This window comes from Macaca nemestrina, chromosome 18 (genome assembly GCF_043159975.1).
Source record: "Macaca nemestrina isolate mMacNem1 chromosome 18, mMacNem.hap1, whole genome shotgun sequence".
NCBI lineage: Eukaryota > Metazoa > Chordata > Mammalia > Primates > Cercopithecidae > Macaca > Macaca nemestrina.
In genome coordinates this window covers 4,017,048-4,034,681 of record NC_092142.1, presented here as the reverse complement: position 1 = coordinate 4,034,681, position 17,634 = coordinate 4,017,048, and the positions used below count along the sequence as shown (strand labels likewise).

At 53.0% G+C, this 17,634-nt stretch overlaps 2 protein-coding genes across 14 annotated transcripts in view; one reads left to right on the top strand and one right to left on the bottom strand.

Annotated features, from left to right (window-relative positions):
- The window catches only part of LOC105467857 (TNF receptor associated protein 1), a 70,116-nt gene extending 60,932 nt beyond the window's left edge, over window positions 1–9,184 (top strand). For both annotated transcript variants that reach the window (XM_011717632.2, XM_011717633.2), the window contains exons 12-18: window positions 574–721; window positions 2,183–2,368; window positions 3,066–3,204; window positions 3,664–3,749; window positions 4,532–4,677; window positions 8,365–8,437; window positions 8,997–9,184. In XM_011717632.2, coding sequence (XP_011715934.1) covers window positions 574–721; window positions 2,183–2,368; window positions 3,066–3,204; window positions 3,664–3,749; window positions 4,532–4,677; window positions 8,365–8,437; window positions 8,997–9,098 — 880 coding nt within the window. In that variant the 3' untranslated portion in view covers window positions 9,099–9,184. The remainder of the gene's footprint in view (window positions 1–573; window positions 722–2,182; window positions 2,369–3,065; window positions 3,205–3,663; window positions 3,750–4,531; window positions 4,678–8,364; window positions 8,438–8,996) is intronic.
- The window catches only part of LOC105467855 (deoxyribonuclease 1), a 39,159-nt gene continuing 30,662 nt past the window's right edge, over window positions 9,138–17,634 (bottom strand). For 3 of the 12 annotated variants that reach the window (XM_011717623.3, XM_011717626.3, XM_011717627.3), the window contains exons 2-9: window positions 11,977–12,217; window positions 11,493–11,640; window positions 11,076–11,164; window positions 10,827–10,910; window positions 10,436–10,551; window positions 10,088–10,218; window positions 9,858–10,012; window positions 9,138–9,496 (exon numbers count right to left, since the gene is read on the bottom strand). In XM_011717623.3, coding sequence (XP_011715925.2) covers window positions 9,268–9,496; window positions 9,858–10,012; window positions 10,088–10,218; window positions 10,436–10,551; window positions 10,827–10,910; window positions 11,076–11,164; window positions 11,493–11,639 — 951 coding nt within the window. In that variant the 5' untranslated portion in view covers window position 11,640; window positions 11,977–12,217 and the 3' untranslated portion in view covers window positions 9,138–9,267. Of the gene's footprint in view, window positions 9,497–9,857; window positions 10,013–10,087; window positions 10,219–10,435; window positions 10,552–10,826; window positions 10,911–11,075; window positions 11,165–11,492; window positions 11,641–11,976; window positions 16,609–17,634 lie in introns of those variants that run through there. The other 9 variants (XM_071084022.1, XM_071084024.1, XM_071084021.1 and 6 more) reach the window with 7 other exon arrangements.

The following is a 17,634-nucleotide window of genomic DNA, read 5'->3' as shown; positions in this document are numbered from 1 at the left end:
ACATGTAGAATGTACAGTTTTTGCCTGTATCTATAGACATACTGTAATTTACCCATATTGGGATTTTTCTGGTTTTTCTTTCAACAGTTAACTTTCTCATGTCATTGAGGATTATTAAAAGATGCTTTTTGTTTAATGGCCATTTAGCATTACATAATTTTAGCCTATATTCTTGAACATGAAGTTGTTCATAATTATATTTTCTGTGCCACAGTGAAAATCCTGGTACGTAAATCTTGGTGTGCTCACGTGTTTCCTAAGGTGCAGTTCCTACAATCGGAACAACTGGCTCAAAGGTTGGAAGTGTTTTCTGGGTGTGGGTATCTGTCTCTGGGGGCAGCGGTTCTCCTCCCGCCTCCGGGGGGTGTGTGCGCTCCACCCTGCTGCCTCCTGTCCGGCCACTGCCCAGGGTTTCTGTCTTTCTGCTCAGTCTTTTTCAGTTGGGCCAATAACGGTACCTTGTTGTTTTCACTATTTTGATTCTTAGGGGGGCTGAACATTTTTTTGTACCCTCTGGCCATTTGTATTTCATAGAGGCTGCTTGTATGTATTAAATGCATTTCTTTTCTGTAGGAAACTCCGGGACGTTTTACAGCAGAGGCTGATCAAATTCTTCATTGACCAGAGTAAAAAAGATGCTGAGAAATATGCAAAGTTTTTTGAAGATTACGGCCTGTTCATGCGGGAGGGCATTGTGACCACCACCGAGCAGGAGGTCAAGGTAGGAGCTGTGTTCCAGGCCTTTCTCTGGGCCGTCTTGTCCCTGGGGTTGCTGAGGAAGCTGGTGGAGGCATCCCCTGACGTGATGGTGGTGCAGCTGGGCCCCCTGGCTACTGCTGCTGCTGCTGCCAGGGTCAGGAAATGGAAAGTCGGGCCTCTGGGCCTCTGGCACCTTCCAGCCGCGTCCTGACCCTCCTGCCAGTGCTGTGCTCTATTCTGAAGGGCTCAGCCTCACTGCTGTCTGAAGTTGCAGCCCAGGTAGTGGCAGGAAGGGGGTGTGCACAGACTGTCTCCCCGCAGAGGATGTTGGGGGCTGGGGAGCCACAGAGAGGCGGGACAAGCCAAGGACTGTGATCCTGTAGGTGGGGAAGGGGGTGGTCTCAGTGTCTGTTGAGGGACTATTTATCATGTACTGGATATCAGTCTCCAAATACTATGCTACTGGGGCCAGTCATTCAGTTGCTGAAACAGTGGATGGCTGAAAAACAAAACATTTGTTCCATAAACATTTTTTGTCCATTTTTTATTGAGATACAATTTACAGAGCATCAAATTCACAGAATTCAGCTTTTAACACGTACACTTCAGTGGCATTTAGTGCATTCACAGTGTGGTGCAGCTGCCTCCACTGTAATCCCAGAACATTTCATCCTAGGAGCCCATCCTGTGCTGATGTCCCTTCTCTCCACGCGTGTGGGGTCCCAAGGAGGCTGCGTTCTGGTTGTCTGCAGACTCCAGCAGCTTCTGACACAGGCCTCTTCATTCTCGTTTATCTTCATTTGAGTTAATAGCACATAGGTAGGAGCCAGAGACGTTTCTAGGTCTTTGTAGGTGTGCATGTGTGACATGTCTTAGTGCAGACCCACCATGTGTGCAGGGGTGGCCTGGGCCCTGCTGGGTGGATGCCCAGCTCCTTGCTTTTCCCTCTTTCCGTCTGTTTTCCCCGCTGTGTCCTTCCAGCTGCAGCTCCCATGAGCTCCAGAGGTCACAGTTGTGTTCAGGTGATGGGGAGGAGGGCAAACCCCTCCTCTCAGGGCCCTTCTCCAAATCCCACTGACACCCACTGGCCAGCTGTGAGGAGGACTGAGAACCGTGGACTTCACCCATGTCCGTGTGCTCACCAGAGACTGCCTCTGTCGCTGCGGGGAAAGGGAAGATGCTAGGTCCAGGCCAGGCTCTGCTGTTGCGGGGCAGGGGGTCCCCTCCCAGGGCATGGTGCGCGTAGCTCCCTGGAGAGCCCCTGCAAGAGGTGATTCCCAAGCCCCCAGAGCTCCCGAAAGGGGCCTGATGGGCAGAGCAAGGCCTGGTCTCAGACAACCCCCAAGTCTACTACTGTCCTTCGCGTCAGGACCAGCCTGGAGTGTCAGGAGGCCATGGGCATCAGAGGGTTTGCACCCAGCTGGTTGAGGGACATTGAGCCCATGGGCCTGGAGCAAATGGTGACCTGCCCCGTCCCTTCCAGGAGGACATAGCAAAGCTGCTGCGCTACGAGTCCTCAGCGCTGCCCGCCGGGCAGTTAACCAGCCTCTCAGAATACGCCAGTCGCATGCAGGCCGGCACCCGCAACATCTACTACCTGTGCGCCCCCAACCGGCACCTGGCAGAGCACTCGCCCTACTATGAGGCCATGAAGAAGAAAGACACAGAGGTGGGTGAGCGGTGGGTGGGGCAGGCTCCTGGGGCTGCAGCCGGGGGAGGGTCTTGACCTTCTCAGCTCTCTGCTGGGTGAACCTGCCCACAATGCAGGGTGGGGCTGCACGGTGAGTCAGGGTCACGGACACAGAGGCTGGACTGACTGTGATGGTTGTGTGTGTCACTTGGAAGTCACATGTGCGTTTTTTTGTTTGTTTGTTTTTGAGACAGAGTCTTTGCTCTGTCGCCCAGGCTAGAATGCAGTGGCGTGATCTCGGCTCACTGCAGCCTCCACCTCCTAGGTTCAAGCCATTCACCTGCCTCAGCCTCCCGAGTAGCTGGGATTACAGGCGCCCGCCACCACGCCCAGCAAATTTTGGTATTTTTAGTAGAGACAGGGTTTCACCATGTTGGTCTCGAACTCCTGATCTTGTGATCTGCCCGCTTGGCCTCCCAAAGTGCTAGGATTATAGGCATGAGCCACTGCACTCAGCCACATGTGGATTTCTTTATGCGTGGAGTGCTTCTGCCTTGAAGGCAGATGAGAGCCTTCCTCAGACCCAGGTGTGGCAGTAACTGTCACGTAGGCCTGGGATCCCCACCTGCCCCAGTGTTCCCCCGTGTGGCCCGCTTGGCTCCCTCAGCCCTCCTCCTCTCTTCTGTGGTCGGGGGAGGCCCCCAGGCCTGACCGAGCTGCTTTTGACCACCTGCAGGTTCTCTTCTGCTACGAGCAGTTCGATGAGCTCACCCTGCTGCACCTTCGTGAGTTTGACAAGAAGCAGCTGATCTCCGTGGAGACGGACATCGTCGTGGATCACTACAAGGAGGAGAAGTTTGAGGACGGGTCCCCAGGTCGGCATCCCCTGCTTTCTAGGCATGGGGCCAGTGCCTACTCCCTGCACGCCTCTGCTGTCCTGCAGTGAGGGCTTCCCTTGGCTTTTCCTCAGTTGACCTGGGCTCAGCCACCCCTGAGAAGAGCCTTGTGGGAGCACCCTGGTGACGGGGGGGAGGTGCCTTCTGGTTTAGATACCAAGGATCTGTCCAGTGTTCCTACCATGCTGGCTTCTGGAGCTGGCCCAGCTTCTTGAGAGGCTGTGTGTTGTCTTTTTAAAGCCCTAACCAAGTTGTATGGGCCTCAGGCAACCTGAAGCATCCTTTGAGGTTTTACTTTGAGATGAAAAGCATCTTGCTAGCTTCTGTCTCCGTCCTGGCGGGAGAGGAGGTGGGAGCTAGCAGGATGCCGCATGGCCCCCATGGAAGCCGGGGAGTGGGGGTGCAGGCCTGAGCTCACTCTCGCCTGCTCTTCCGCAGCTGCCGAGCGCCTGTCAGAGGAGGAGACGGAGGAGCTCATGGCCTGGATGAGAAACGTGCTGGGGTCGCGTGTCACCAACGTGAAGGTGAGGCTTTCCCGGGGATGGATGACCACTTAGCCACTGTGGCCCTCAGTGTGCCTAACAGGCCGGCCAGCTGGTAGCTTCTAGAACCTGGCCCGGTGGGTGTCCTTCCAGCAGCAGCAGAAGCCCATGGTGTCAGCTGGAGACCCTGTGGGTCGCTGGTGGGCACGTGTCGCCCGGGGGTGCCGCTGAGGCAGGAGGGCAGTGTCTTCCTCCCAGCCCTGCTCCCGAGCAGCTGCGAACTGAAAACGGAAAAACCCGCAGCCCCAGTGGACTGTCCCGGTCGCAACCCTCAGCAGGAGCTGAGGACGTGGGGGTTCCGAAGAAGGGACATGCTACCCCAGCCCTCAGGAGCTCACTTCTCCCTTGGGTTCTTAGGGGGTTTTGGGTGGGCTTCAGAGAGCTAAGACCCGCCCCCGCCCCCACCGAATCAGTCTAGCTTGGAGCAAGAAGTGAGTGTCCCATGCATGGTCACTTGGAGGAGGGGCCTCATGCAGGGTGGGCTGGCGTGGACCAGAGGATGGATTTGGGCAGCTCCTGGAGGCAGCAGTAGGGGACCAGGGTGGTGGAGCCCCTAAGGCACAGTGTCTGTGTGGGGCATCAGCTCAGGGCCCACAGGTGAGTGGGTCATGGGGAGGGAGGAGCACTGGTACAGGACAGTCCTTGAGATCCTGCCTGCTACCTCGGAGTCTGGGTGACCTTCACCCCTGGTTAAGATGCTGCCAGTCCCCAGCCCTCTCACATTGGGAGCCTTTATCACCCTCAACCCCTGGCTTTGCTCACAGGTGACACTCCGACTGGACACCCACCCTGCCATGGTCACCGTGCTGGAGATGGGGGCTGCCCGCCACTTCCTGCGCATGCAGCAGCTGGCCAAGACCCAGGAGGAGCGTGCACAGCTCCTGCAGCCCACGCTGGAGATCAACCCCAGGTGAGGCCACACTCCTGGCCCTTCCAGCCTGCGGGATCCCCCAGAATCCTGTGTGTGGTGTTCTTCTGTTGTGGAATGTGACACAGAAGAGAAGTGTGTGAGGCCTGTGGACATGTGGGTAACTCTGAGGAGCTGTATTCAGTTTAGGCTGCACCCATGTGAAACGGAACCTGGCCGGCCAGCTGCATCCCAACTTGTGACCATGTCCTTGTTTTGGACTGTGGCTTTGCGACCTGTGCATGTCCTGAACATGCTCAGTTTTGCCTGTTTTGAGCTTTGTACGTGGATCTTGGTGTTTGCTGAAGTCTCACATTGCTCACTTGGCATGAGGGTTGCCTACGCAGAGGGGCTGCCACAAGTTCATTTTCATAGCCGAATAATATCCGCTGCAGCAACCCACCTCGGTGCAGCAGACTCCTCCGTTCTGCTCTGCTGGGCCTCGGGTGGTTCTTGGTCAGAAGTGGTGGAGAACCACGCTGCTCTGAATATTCTTGTCCGCGCGTCTGGGGCTTGTGTGGGTTTCTCTGTGGCCCCGGTGGTGGGAGCTGCTTCCAGGGTGGACCAAGAACCCCCAGCCCTGACAGTGGCTAAGCATGTAAGATTTCCCTCCTTTCTTCCCGCTATTCTTTATATGCCCTTTATCTGTTGTAAATGTCTTTTCACCTGCCTTTAGGTATCTTTTGATGAGTAGGTATTCTTAATAGAACATTTACGTTTTCATTAGATGCTTTTTTGGGATCTTAAGAAATCTTTACAGAGTCATGAATTCATTGTTCCTATGTTTCTTTCTTTTGAGACAAGGTCTGTGCTGCCCCGGCTGGAGTGCAGTGATGTGTGCACCCTCAAACTCCTGGGCTCAAATGATTCTCTTGCCTTAGCCTCGTGAGTAGCTGAGACAGTGTGAACCATCATTCCTAATTCTTAAAAAAAAATTTTTGTGGAAATGGGATCTCATTATGTTGCCCAGACTGGTCTCAAACTGGCCACATGTGATCCACCGTGCTGGGATTATAGGTGTGAGCCACTGCGTCTGGCCTGTTGGGGTTTGACTGAGATTGTTTTGAGATTCCCTAAATGAGTTTTCAGGAGAATTGACACTGTTACAGTATCACTTATTTGCACCGATGAATGTGATATTTTTATTTAGGTCTTCAACATCCTTTGGTACCTTACATTCTCTGTAGAGCTCTGGTACCATTTTTAAAGAATTATTCTTTGTGGCTCAAGCCTGTAATCCCAGCACTTTGGGAGGCCGAGACGGGCGGATCATGAGGTCAGGAGATCGAGACCATCCTGGCTGACACGGTGAAACCCCGTCTCTACTAAAAAATACAAAAAACTAGCCGGGCGCGGTGGCGGGCGCCTGTAGTCCCAGCTACTCGGGAGGCTGAGGCAGGAGAATGGCGTGAACCCGGGATGTGGAGCTTGCAGTGAGCCGAGATCCGGCCACTGCACTCCAGCCTGGGCGGCAGAGCGAGACTCCGTCTCAAAAAAAAAAAAAAAAAAAAAAAGAATTATTCTTTGATGTGTCTTAGTGGGTATTTTAAAATTTCATTTTCTAACTTGTTATAGATGAAGTTTCTTTTCTGGGGGAAATTTTGTATACAGCAATTTTTTTAAAAATGAAGTTACATAAACAAGTTACCAAAAATGTTAGAAAACAACAGAAAGGAAATAAAAATCCATAGCCTTATCACTCCCCACAATGTAGCCTAAGTCGTATTTTAATTTCTGAGACAGGGTCTCACTCTGTCCCCCAGGTTGGAGTACAGTGGGGCGATCTCAGCTCACTGCAACCTCTACCTCCTGGGCTCACGCGGTCCACCTGCCTTGGCCTCCCGAAGTGCTGGGATTACAAGTGTGGACCACCATCCCCAGCCAGGGTTTATTTTGTTCTTTAGTACATGTCTAGTTTTTTTTTTTTTTTTTTTTTGTCATTTTAGAATCTTACCTTTAAAAATTATACTGGCGGTGAGGGAGATGCATTGTCCTGGCCGTGGCACTGCTGGGGGAAAAGCTGACTTGGCTTATGGCTGTCAGTGCCGAGTAAGCACCTTCCCACAGCAGCGCCAGTTTGCAGAATGCCTGCGCCTCTGCTGGAGCAGCTCAGTGAGGCAGACACCATGTCACTGTAACTAGTTTTGGTGCCAAACTAGTTTTTTAAGATAGCTGCAGAAGTGCTCGTTTCTGTCTATTGCCAAAGGACTTCACTTTTGGAGACAGGGTCTTGCTCTGTCACCTAGGGTGGAGTGCACCAGTGGCGCCATCAGAGCTCACTGCAGCCTCGGCCTCCCAAAGTGCTGGGATTACAGGTGAGAGCCACTGTGCCCAGCCAGGTTCACTTTTATTTGTTTTAAAATTTGGTGTTCTGTCCACATAGTTCAGAATTCAAAACTGTTTACGGGGGAAAATTTCCTCCTACCTGTGTCCCCAGTGCAGCCAGCATTAGGGCTTTTGTATTTCTGCAGAGATGATGTGCTCTTGTGGGCAGCTGCACCCTTGGATTTCCTGGGGGTAACCTGCTGTGCAGTGGGTCCTTGCCTTGCTTTTCTCCCGTAGGGTAACTAGGTGATCTCCGCATTAGCATATTAAGAATGTCCTTTTTTCCAGCTACATAGACTAGAAATGTGAGGATGTGCATTTAAAGTGTTTCCTGGTTTAGGCCGGGTGCGGTGTCTCACGCCTGTAATCCCAACATTTTGGGAGGCTTAGGCGGGTGGATCCCTTGAGGTCAGGAGTTCGAGACCCTGGTCAACATGGCGAAACCCCGTCTCTACTAAAAATCCAAAAACTAGCTGGGGGTGGTAGTGGGTGCCCGTAATCCCAGTTAATTGGGAGGCTGAGGCAGGAGAATCTCTTGAACCCGGAGGCTGCAGTGAGCCAAGATCATGCAATTTCACTCTAGCCTGGGTGAAGGAGTGAGAGTCCATCTAAAAAAAGAAGTATTTAAAGGGCTACAGTTAGGAAGTGGAATAGCTGAGTCTCAGCACATCCACATGTGGTTTTCCTGAGTTCAGTTGTCCTCTGGAGAGGTTGTACAAATGTACAGTTCCCCGGAGCCCTCGGTTTTATCAGACTTCTCCTAAGTGAAAAATTATAATTTTCATGTTAAATACCACATGATGCTTTTTTTGGCTTTTGGGTTTCCCCTTCTGAGATTATGAAGCATTTCTTCCCTAGAATTGTGCTTTTCATCTTTGATCCCTCTGGAATTTACTCTGGTCTAAATGGTTTTCTGCATGGCTCCCAGTTATCCCAGTGCTGCCGGACGGAGTGATCTGTCTCCTCCCTCTTCTGTGAAATACTGTCCTCATCAGGCCAGTGTCCACCCTCGTTACATGGAGTTGTTCGCCTTCCCCCTTTCCAGAGCTAAACTGTTTTATTTACTAGAGCCCTATAATATGTTTCAGCATGTGGGACTTCCTCCCTTCTATTATTTATCTGGGAACCAAGGCATGTCTTCACATAAGCTCCTTTTGTCCCTTTAGTGTATTTTGATCTTGGAACTTGACTACCTTACAGCATTTTCTAATACTGACGCTCCTGCTTCGCTTGGGTTTTCTGGGTATATAATCATATCATCTATATACCTTTAAAAAACTAAATATTCTGACAATCCCAAAACATGAAGGGAGGGTTGCAGCACGTGGTCCTGAGCTGCTTTTTCTGGTGGGTTCTGTGTTGCAGGCATGTGCTCATCAAGAAGCTGAATCAGCTGCGGGCAAGCGAGCCTGGCCTGGCCCAGCTGCTGGTGGATCAGGTGAGTGCAGCAGCTCAGGATGACTGCACAGATCCGGGCTACCAGCCCTGAGAGCCTACCTTCAGGCTGGAACAGCAGTTTCCTCCAAAATCCTGCCTTTTTTTTTTTTTTTTTTTTTTTTTTTGAGATGGAGTCTCGCTGTTGCCAGGCTGGAGTGCAGTGGCACGATCTTGGCTCACTACAATCTCCGCCTCCCGGGTTCAAGCAATTCCCCTGCCTCAGCCTCCCAAGTAGCTGGGATTATAGGTGCATGCCACCATGCCTGACTAATTGTTGTATTTTAGTAGAGACGGGGTTTCACCACGTTGTCTCCTGACCTCGTGAGCCACCGTGCCCAGCCAAATTCTGCTTTAAAAAGGGAAAAATGGCCAGGTGTGGTGGCTCACGCCTGTAATCCCAGCACTTTGGGAAGCGGGTGGATCACTTGAGGTTGCAGTGAGCCAAGATCGTGCCTCTGCACTCCAGCCTGGGCAACAGTGAGACTGTCTCAAAAAAAAAAAAAAAAAAATGAAAAGATGCCCCACGGCCCTCATAATGGGTTTCTTCTCTTGCCTTTCAGATATACGAGAACGCCATGATTGCCGCTGGGCTTGTTGACGACCCTAGGGCCATGGTGGGCCGCTTGAATGAGCTGCTTGTCAAGGCCCTGGAGCGACACTGACAGCCGGGGGCCAGAAGGACTGACATCACAGATGACAGCCCCGCCGCCTTGAGCTTTATTTACCTAAATTAAAAGGTATTTCTTAACCTGAGTGTTGGGCTGTTTGTCTGGCTCCTGCGGCAGGATGGGTCCTCTCTTCCTGTAGTTCAGCTGGCGTGGGGAAGGCTGCTCACTTCAGCATCACCTCCACTGGATAGTGGTCACTGATGGCTTGGGCCTGCAGGCAAGTGGGCACAGGGTCTGGGCTGACCCTAAGTTCCTGTGTCCCATCCCCATGTGACTGTGCAAGGAGGACACGTACCAGTTGGTCACTCAGGCCATAGGCAGCCTGGAAGTTAAAGGGAAGAGCCGAGTCGGGAACAACGGCGTCCTGGAGCAGCGTCCCTGCAACCACGATCCTGATGGGTGTTGGGAAGAGAGAGCAGGTTCCCTTGTCACCCATGGGCCTGGCTCAGGGCTCACAGGAACTAAACTAAGAGCCCTGGGACCTGACAGTGCAGGTCTGTGGGCGCCCAAAACTGCACATCCTGGCCTGTGCCCCTCAGAGTGGAAACCACATGACAGCCTAATGTGTCTGCCTCTCCTCTTATCCCCAAACGTGCTTTTCCTAAAAAACTAAAAATCGTGGCTCTTGTTATTCCGTTTCCTGAGTAGATCAACTGAAGTTCAGTTGGGTGAGTGTCCAAAGGCCTCGAGATTTCTGAAGCCGGACGTATCAGTCACGGCTGCGCTTTGCCCTAAGCGCGATACCCTGCTCACCTGTCGTAGGCGCAGTGCGTCGATGTAGCTGTGGTGTCAGCGGTGTCAGGGATCAGCCACTGGAAGGTGGGGCTCGTCCGCAGGCGGATGGATGACCACTGGGAGGGTCTCACATAGCTGCAGCCCGCATTGAAGTCGCCCATCAACATGACGTCCTACCAGGAAACGTTGCCTGTGGGCCCAGGGACAAGCGGAGGCCGCTGGTGCCCACTGCCCCGGGAGGGTCTCACCTCCAAGCCCCATTTCTCTTGGACATCCAGGTAGACGTCATAGAGAGCATCGATCTCAGCTACTGCGTCCTCCGGGGCCGCATGCAGGGGGACAATGGCAAACTCCCTGACCTCTGTGCAGCGGCCACTCCCTGGGGGCAGGTTCAGTCACCATGTCAGTTGGAACTGTGAATCCTGACAGTCCCCCTGGGGGGTCACGTTCCAAATGAATGGAAAACCCAAGCCCCAGGGACTGGGAGGGCAGTGTGTGACATAGGCATTCCAGGTTCCCTAGGAGGGGGTGGAGGCCGTAAGCACCAAGCTGTGCCCCACCCTGGCCCAGGCAGCACCCAGTGTGGCAGCACCCACCTGTGAATGGGCAGGAGAACCTGACGATGGCTGGCTCTCGGCTGAAGGTGTCGTTCCCACAGGGCTCGCAGCCGTCATCGTAGTAGTAGCTGTCCACCACAGACACCTGGTCAGGCCTGCGGGAAGGCCGGGCAGGAGGAGGTGACCCCAGGCTGGAAGCTGCCCCACTCCTGCTTCCCAGGAGGCAGGCGTTGCGTCACAGACAGGAGGGCGGGCGGGCAGGCCGCCACCTGCTCACCCCATGGGTCCGGGACCTCAGGAGGGTGTTTTGACTCCACCCTGGACCTGCCCTGCAGCCTCAGGTTCTTGCCCCATAGGACAAACTCCTTCCCTGCTCTGCTGGGGCCCTCCCAGGTGAAGGAGGAGCTTCCTGGCTTTCTGGACCACCCACCTGTACACGAACAGGTAGCGCTCCTTATAGCTGTTCCGTCCCAGTGGTTCACTGACCACATAGTGATAGGTGTCTGGTGCATCCCTGGATTGAGGAAACAAAAGGTCCCAGTGGGCAGGGGGCTTAGGGGACACCTCTGGCTGCCAACAGCAAGGCTGTGCCCAGGTCCCCACCCTTGGGGCCCAAGTGAAGTGAGACTGTGCCCTGGACGAGATGTCACCTCCCTAGGACCCTGCCACTGTCACCCACTGATTGAGGTTGTCCAGCAGCTTCCCCACGGCAGTCAGGTGGCTGTCTCTGACCTCCTGGACCAGGGCGATGTCGTAGCGGCTCAGGATCTGGGGGCAGGGCCACAGTGGTGCTGAGCAGGGCTGGTGCCACCTAGGGACCCCACACTGCCACAAAGGGAGCCACAGTTGATGCTTGTGGCATTGCTCGGTTTAGCTGCAGCCTCATGTTTCTGCCTGGACTCCTGCTGCCAGCCAGGGACAGCACAGCAGGGACGAGGACCTTGGTCCGCAGCTAAGAGCCTGTTCCGCCGGGCTGGGGGCAGAGGCGCTCAGTACCCCACACCAGACACTCTGTGGCCCCACAGGGCTGGCACCGCCCACCAGCCCCAGACTCCAGAGCCCCTCTGCTTCTGGGGAGAGGCCGCCCTGGCCTCACCTGCACAATGTAGCTGACGAGGGTGGCATTGGACATCTTGGTCTCCCCAAATGTCTGGATGTTGAAGGCTGCGATCTTCAGGGACACGGCCCCCTGCAGTAGGGCCAACAGTGCCAGCAGAGCCCCCAGCAGCCTCATGCCCCTCATCCTGGGAGAGCACAGGGCGCAGAGACATAACAGAAGTGAGACGTCATCCCTGCCACAGCACTCCAGCCTCCAGGGGCCCAGCTGGCAGGGGCTGGTGCAGCTGAAGGTCGGGGGACGTGGGCAGGGGAAACCCCCGCAAGCCTTTCCTACAACGTCCAGAAACCCAAACAGCTGGCACCACGTGGAGGACCCCGAGTCACTCTCGCATCCACCAGAAAACCCGCCCGAGAGGGACGCTGGAGCCTCCTCCTCACTCTCCGCTGGAGGACAAGACGCTAAGCCTCCCTCCCTGCTCCGAACTGGCCAGTCACCCGGAGGCTCTCCAGCTGGTGCTCACCTGAGATGATGGGGCTGTCCTCAGAGATGATGAGAAGGCTGTCAAGAATCTGGAATATCCTTTGATGTCAATTTTCTCCTTTTGCTGCTTTAAGAAAAAAAGTAGTTTATGAAGAGAGGTCTCTGAAGCAGCACTTCAAGGCCCTGGCAGTGCTGCTGGGTTCCAGATCCTGCACAGGCAGTGTGTGTCCCGGAGTTTTAAAGGTTCAGGCAGCTGTGACCTTCCCTGGGGCAAATGTCACCTGAGGGTGCAGAAAACAATGGCTCTGTGTGGCTTTCCGCATAGGTGGGTTGCTGGCATGTGTTTATTTCTGCAAGCACAGGTTTCTTGCTGCTATAAAAACTGCATCTGATAATCATGTTTGTACTTGGTTTTAAAATATCTGATAACAAGGCCAAAGGTTCCTGTCCTGTGTCCCTTGCACGTGCAGTGGCCCCCATTTTCCAGGATAGGGCAGGGATGGGCCAGGTATGTGCAGGAGGGTGGGGCTGGGCTCCAGTCTCCCTGTCTCTTGTCTGGGGGCCCCCAAGGACACCTTGGACTAAGAGGCCAAAGCCACATCCAAGGTTGCAAATGGAGCCCCCTGGTGGCTGAACAGCCATGACTGCTCTGTGGCCCAGGACACGCCTGCCTTCCGGATTCATCGCCATCAGGTGCAGGCAACCCTGCAGGAGGCTGAGGAGCTTGGAACAAGCAGCGGCAGGCGCCTGCAGCACCAGCGCCATGGGGCTAGGACAGGTGGGGGCTGCAAGGCCCACCCCAATTGCCAGCCAGGCAGTGGGGAGCCTTCTTGAAGTGGACAATAGGCTGTGTGTTTGGGCCCAGGGGATCCTGAGTAACCAGATCACAAGGGCAGGGCAGCAGCTAAAGGCCAGGCCTCAGGTCTAGTCATTTCTTGTTTTTGTTTTGGGTTTTTGTTGTTTTTGAGACAGGGTCTTGCACTGTGTTGCCAAGGCTGGAGTGCAGTGGCACAATCATGGCTTATTATAGCCTTGACCTCCAGGGCTCAGATAATCCTCCCTCCTCAGCCTCCTGAGTAGCTAAGACTATGGGTGTGCCACTGTGCCTGGCTAATTTTTAAATTTTTTTGGTAGAGTCTTGCTGTGTTGTCCAGACTGGTCTTGAATTCCTGGCTTCAAGCAATCCTCCCACGTAGCTGGGACTATAGGTGCATGCCACCAAGCCCAGCTATTGGGTTTTTTTTTTTTTTTTTTTTTTTAGGCAGAGTTTTGAAGCGAAGTGTTGCCCAGGCTGGAGTGCGGTGACGCTATCTGGCTCACTGCAACCTCTGCCTCCCGGGTTCAAGCGATTCTCCTACCTCAATCTCCTGGGTAGCTGGGATTACAGGCACACACCACCACACCTGGCTAATTTTTGAATTTTTAGTAGAGACGGGGGTTTCACCATATTGGTCACACTGGCCTCAAACTCATGACCTTGTGATCCGCCTGCCTCGGTCTCCCAAAGTGCTGGGATTACAGCACCCAGCCTATTTTTTAAAGTTTCTCGTAGAGACAAGGTCTCCAACTCCTGAGCTCAAGCAATCTTCCCGCAAATGCTGGGATTACAAGTGTGAGCCACTGCACCCGGCCAGGTCCACTCATTTCTTGGAATCTTTTTGATTTTCCATTTGTATTTATCTCCTGAGGCTGCTGTAACTACCACAAGTTTGGTTGCTTAAAATAATAGAAATGGATCCTCTCACGGTTCTGGAGACTGGACGTCTGCAGTCAGGGTGTCAGCAGGACCCTGCTCCTCCTGGGGGCCCTGCGGGGACGCTCCTTGCCCTCCAGTTTCTGCAGGCTGCCAGCAATCCTTGGCCTTCCTTGGCTGTGGCTGCATCACCCCAGTTGCTGCCTTGTCTTCTGATGTGTGTGCCTGCATTTGGGGTCCTCCCAGAGAGCAGGGATGATGTCCTTATCTCACCAGCCTTTACTCACATCTGCATCCTTTTTTGCTACAAAAATCAACATTCAGAGGTTCCAGGGCGAGGGCACAGCTATCTTTTGAGCCGCCCCTGGGTCTTGCCCGCTTGGAAGGGGTGTGCTAGCCCTGCAAGGACAGCCCTGCACATAGTATCTGTGGTCTTCCTGGGGGAGGAGGGCCTGGAGGGCTTGGCAGAAGTCCAGGCGAGATTCAGGTATGAGAACTGCAGGAAATGAATACAAATGGGGTCTGCAGGAAGCCTCAAGGGCCAGAGTCAGCAGGGGCCAAGGTCAAAGGTCAGGAAAGTGCTAGGTCTGGCCAGCTGGCCATGAAGCAGAAGGTGGGCCCAGTGGGGACTAGAAATAGGAAAGTAAACCACCCTCACCAAGACTGGCGCCCCATTCCATAAAGACACGCCGACAGACACCTCTGGCTGGCAGCGCCAGTGCACTCATCTGTCCCTCCTATTGAGACGGCATCTACCAGATGGAAACACCGCCACTCCTCAGGCTGCCAGAGGCCCCGTTGCAGGCTTTTCCAAAGGTTTCAGCGATGGTTCTTCCCTGTTTTCAATCTCTGAGTCTAGGACAGCCTCCAGCTGTCAAAATCCAGTCCCCAAGCAAGGCCACCAGAGGATTTGGTGTAGGAATTAGTCCTCTGCCTTTGGTGTTTGCCTTTCCTGGACACACATCTCACAGCGACCCATCACGGGGAAGGGAGTAAGGCTAGAGGGCGGCCACTGTCCTCCACCAAGAAGCTGCCTGGTGCAGCTTCCAGGGGGGCACAGGGACACCAATTATAGCTCACAGAGCAAGTGCCCAGCCCCCCACATGCACTCAGCACATGCACTCAGCACATGGGACAAGGGTTCCCCTCTGGTCTGTCATCCCCTCCTGGCTCTTGACCAAATGCTGCCCCATCTGCTTTCAGGTGCTCCCAGGCAGTGCCCCTACTTCCTCTACCTGCCAGAAGGCAGGCTGGAACTTGGGCCTCGCTGTACAAATGGCGAGCACTGCCTGCCATGTGGCTGCCCTCAGGATGGGCTTTGGTGACAGCAGCACAGCCCTGGAGGAGCCTGGTCTGACGTGGGGCCTGTCTGGGATCACTGCTGGGCCTTCAACCATCTGGACCCTCCATGTCTTCCTCTGTCAGATGGAGTGACGTTATTCCCAGAAGAATCATGTCACCTCCTCAGAAGCCATCCTGCCCCTGTGGCCTGTGGAGTCTCCAGCACTCTCACTTCTCCCTTGTGGATCTCTTTTCTGTCTGTGTCACTCAATGCTGCCATGTAACAGCCACCTGAACACTCAGTGTGTACACACGCATTTCTCTCACGATGGCAGCTCAGCTGGGATGGCTCTGCTGCCTGGGCCTCGTCCTGGGACTGAGCTGGAGGGACTGCAGCTCCCTGGGCACCCTCTTCCCACAGCATGGAAGGTGGAGGCTCCCAGAGCACATGCAGGACACGCGCCGCCCTAAGGCTGAGGTAGACCCGGCTGCTGTCACTTCTACCCACATTCCATGGGCGCTGTCGAGCTGCAGGTCCAAGCCCCACATCGGGAGTGAGTGGGGTACACTCTTCCCATGCTGGGCCCCACTCTGGAGACAGGCCTGGGGAATGCCCAAGGAGAAAGCCCAGCGTCTCTGGGAGTTTCACATCCACAGAGAATAGGTGCTGTCAGCCAAGGGCGACAACTAGAAAAGCTGACCGCCTTCTCAGATCAGGATGAGCTGTTTTCACATCAACCCCGAGGATTTGCAGCCTTCTCAGGTTAAATTAAACCTGTCCCAGACACAGGAAAGGAAAAGAGCACATAACAACAGTTATCTTGACATCTAAGCCAGGTCACATGCTCTGATTTGGCTGAAATTACAGGATAAAGGAAAAAATCCTACAGGCACCATGGCTGGAAACAAATGGCCTCAAAGGAATACCGGTGGCGGTGGCTTTGTGCAACCACAGCCGGTGCTGTGTGACCCGGCGACGTGCAGGCCAGGGAGGGTACCTTTCTACCGATCAAGAGCGAAAGAGGGAAGGACGCAGAGCTGTGGTTTCCAGTCTACACGGAGGCACCCCCGTGAACTCACAGGGCACCATATCCTCCTTAATGTTGAAGGAAGCAGTGATGCTCTGCTCTGCTCAGGGCCATTCATGGTCTCAACGTTAACATTACCTTGCTTTGTAAGGGTGTCTTCCCTCTCTCTGCCATGCTGGGTTGTGGCAGTTACTGAACAAGCAATTACTGTGAAGGTCGATGAAAAATGAGGCAATGAGGGTGGCGGTGTTCTATCAGATTCCAAGTTGAAGAGGTGCTCGACAGGCACACACATCCCATGACTAAACAAATACGATGAACATTTTTCCTTATGTATTACTTTTCTAGACATCCACTATAAGCCAGGACACAAATACTTATTCGTGGGGTTTACTTATTTAATAAACGGAACTGTGAGGGATTTTTCTTTTTTTTTTTTTAAATGACCATATAATCTGGACTTACTAACTTTAGGTCACAATAAGTTAAAAGCTAGAAAAGGGTCTCATATTACAGGAATTCAAAAATTGACCATATAATAAATGATGAAGAAAACTGACAATAGGGCCGGGCGCGGTGGCTCAAGCCTGTAATCCCAGCACTTTGGGAGGCCGAGACGGGCGGATCACAAGGTCAGGAGATCGAGACCATCCTGGCTAACACGGCGAAACCCCTTCTCTACTAAAAACACAAAAAACTAGCCGGGCGAGGTGGCGGCGCCTGTGGTCCCAGCTACTCCGGAGGCTGAGGCAGGAGAATGGCGGGAACCCGGGAGGCGGAGCTTGCAGTGAGCTGAGATCTGGCCACTGCACTCCAGCCTGGGCGACAGAGCGAGACTCTGTCTCAAAAAAAAAAAAAAAAGAAAACTGACAATAGAACAGGACAATGTTCGAATAGCTCAATGGGGCCAAAAGATCAGCGTATATCCTGCATCATCTTTCATGCAATGTCTCAGCTTTTTTCCCCCAAACATAAAGGCAGATTAATACAAATTAGCCTTATTTAGAATATTCATTTACGTTTCCTTCTGATATTGATATCTGAATGGAAAATGTATGAATAACTCATGGTTTCTACTGAAGTTTAAGAGTCCACCAGATGATGCTCGGATTTACACGATGCTAGAATAAGACACTACTGGGTGATGATTGCAAAGTATGAGCTGCAGATAAAATCTAAAAGGACATACATAATAACAAATATGTTATAATTTAAAAGACATATAGTAAATATAAATGAATTAACTCACACGACCTACTTACAAACAAAACTAGAATAAACACAACTTGTAGGAACCAACTCCAGTTGATTTTACCACTTAACAGTAGCAAGTTCTCAGGTGGGTCGTTTTATTTAAGGATGACTTGAAATTTTACAAGGCCACCTTAGCTCCCACATACGAAAACTATTGAAGAATTTTTTCTTATCAACTGGAAGTTGGGGAAAACACACTGAGATATACAATGATATAGTTTCTCACACACTTGAAGGCCCATATCATGCCTACATTTCTACTGATTTAACTTAAGAAGCTCCTTGCCCTGAGAGATTCTTTATCCCACAACACTGTACTCAGATGTGGCAGAGAGTCCCAGGACACTACCCAGGCCACAAGATAAAAATCACAACCTGTCTCCTATCTGGCACCACTGTCAGGGATTTCTTTTGGCCGACTATTAAAATAATTACTGAACCT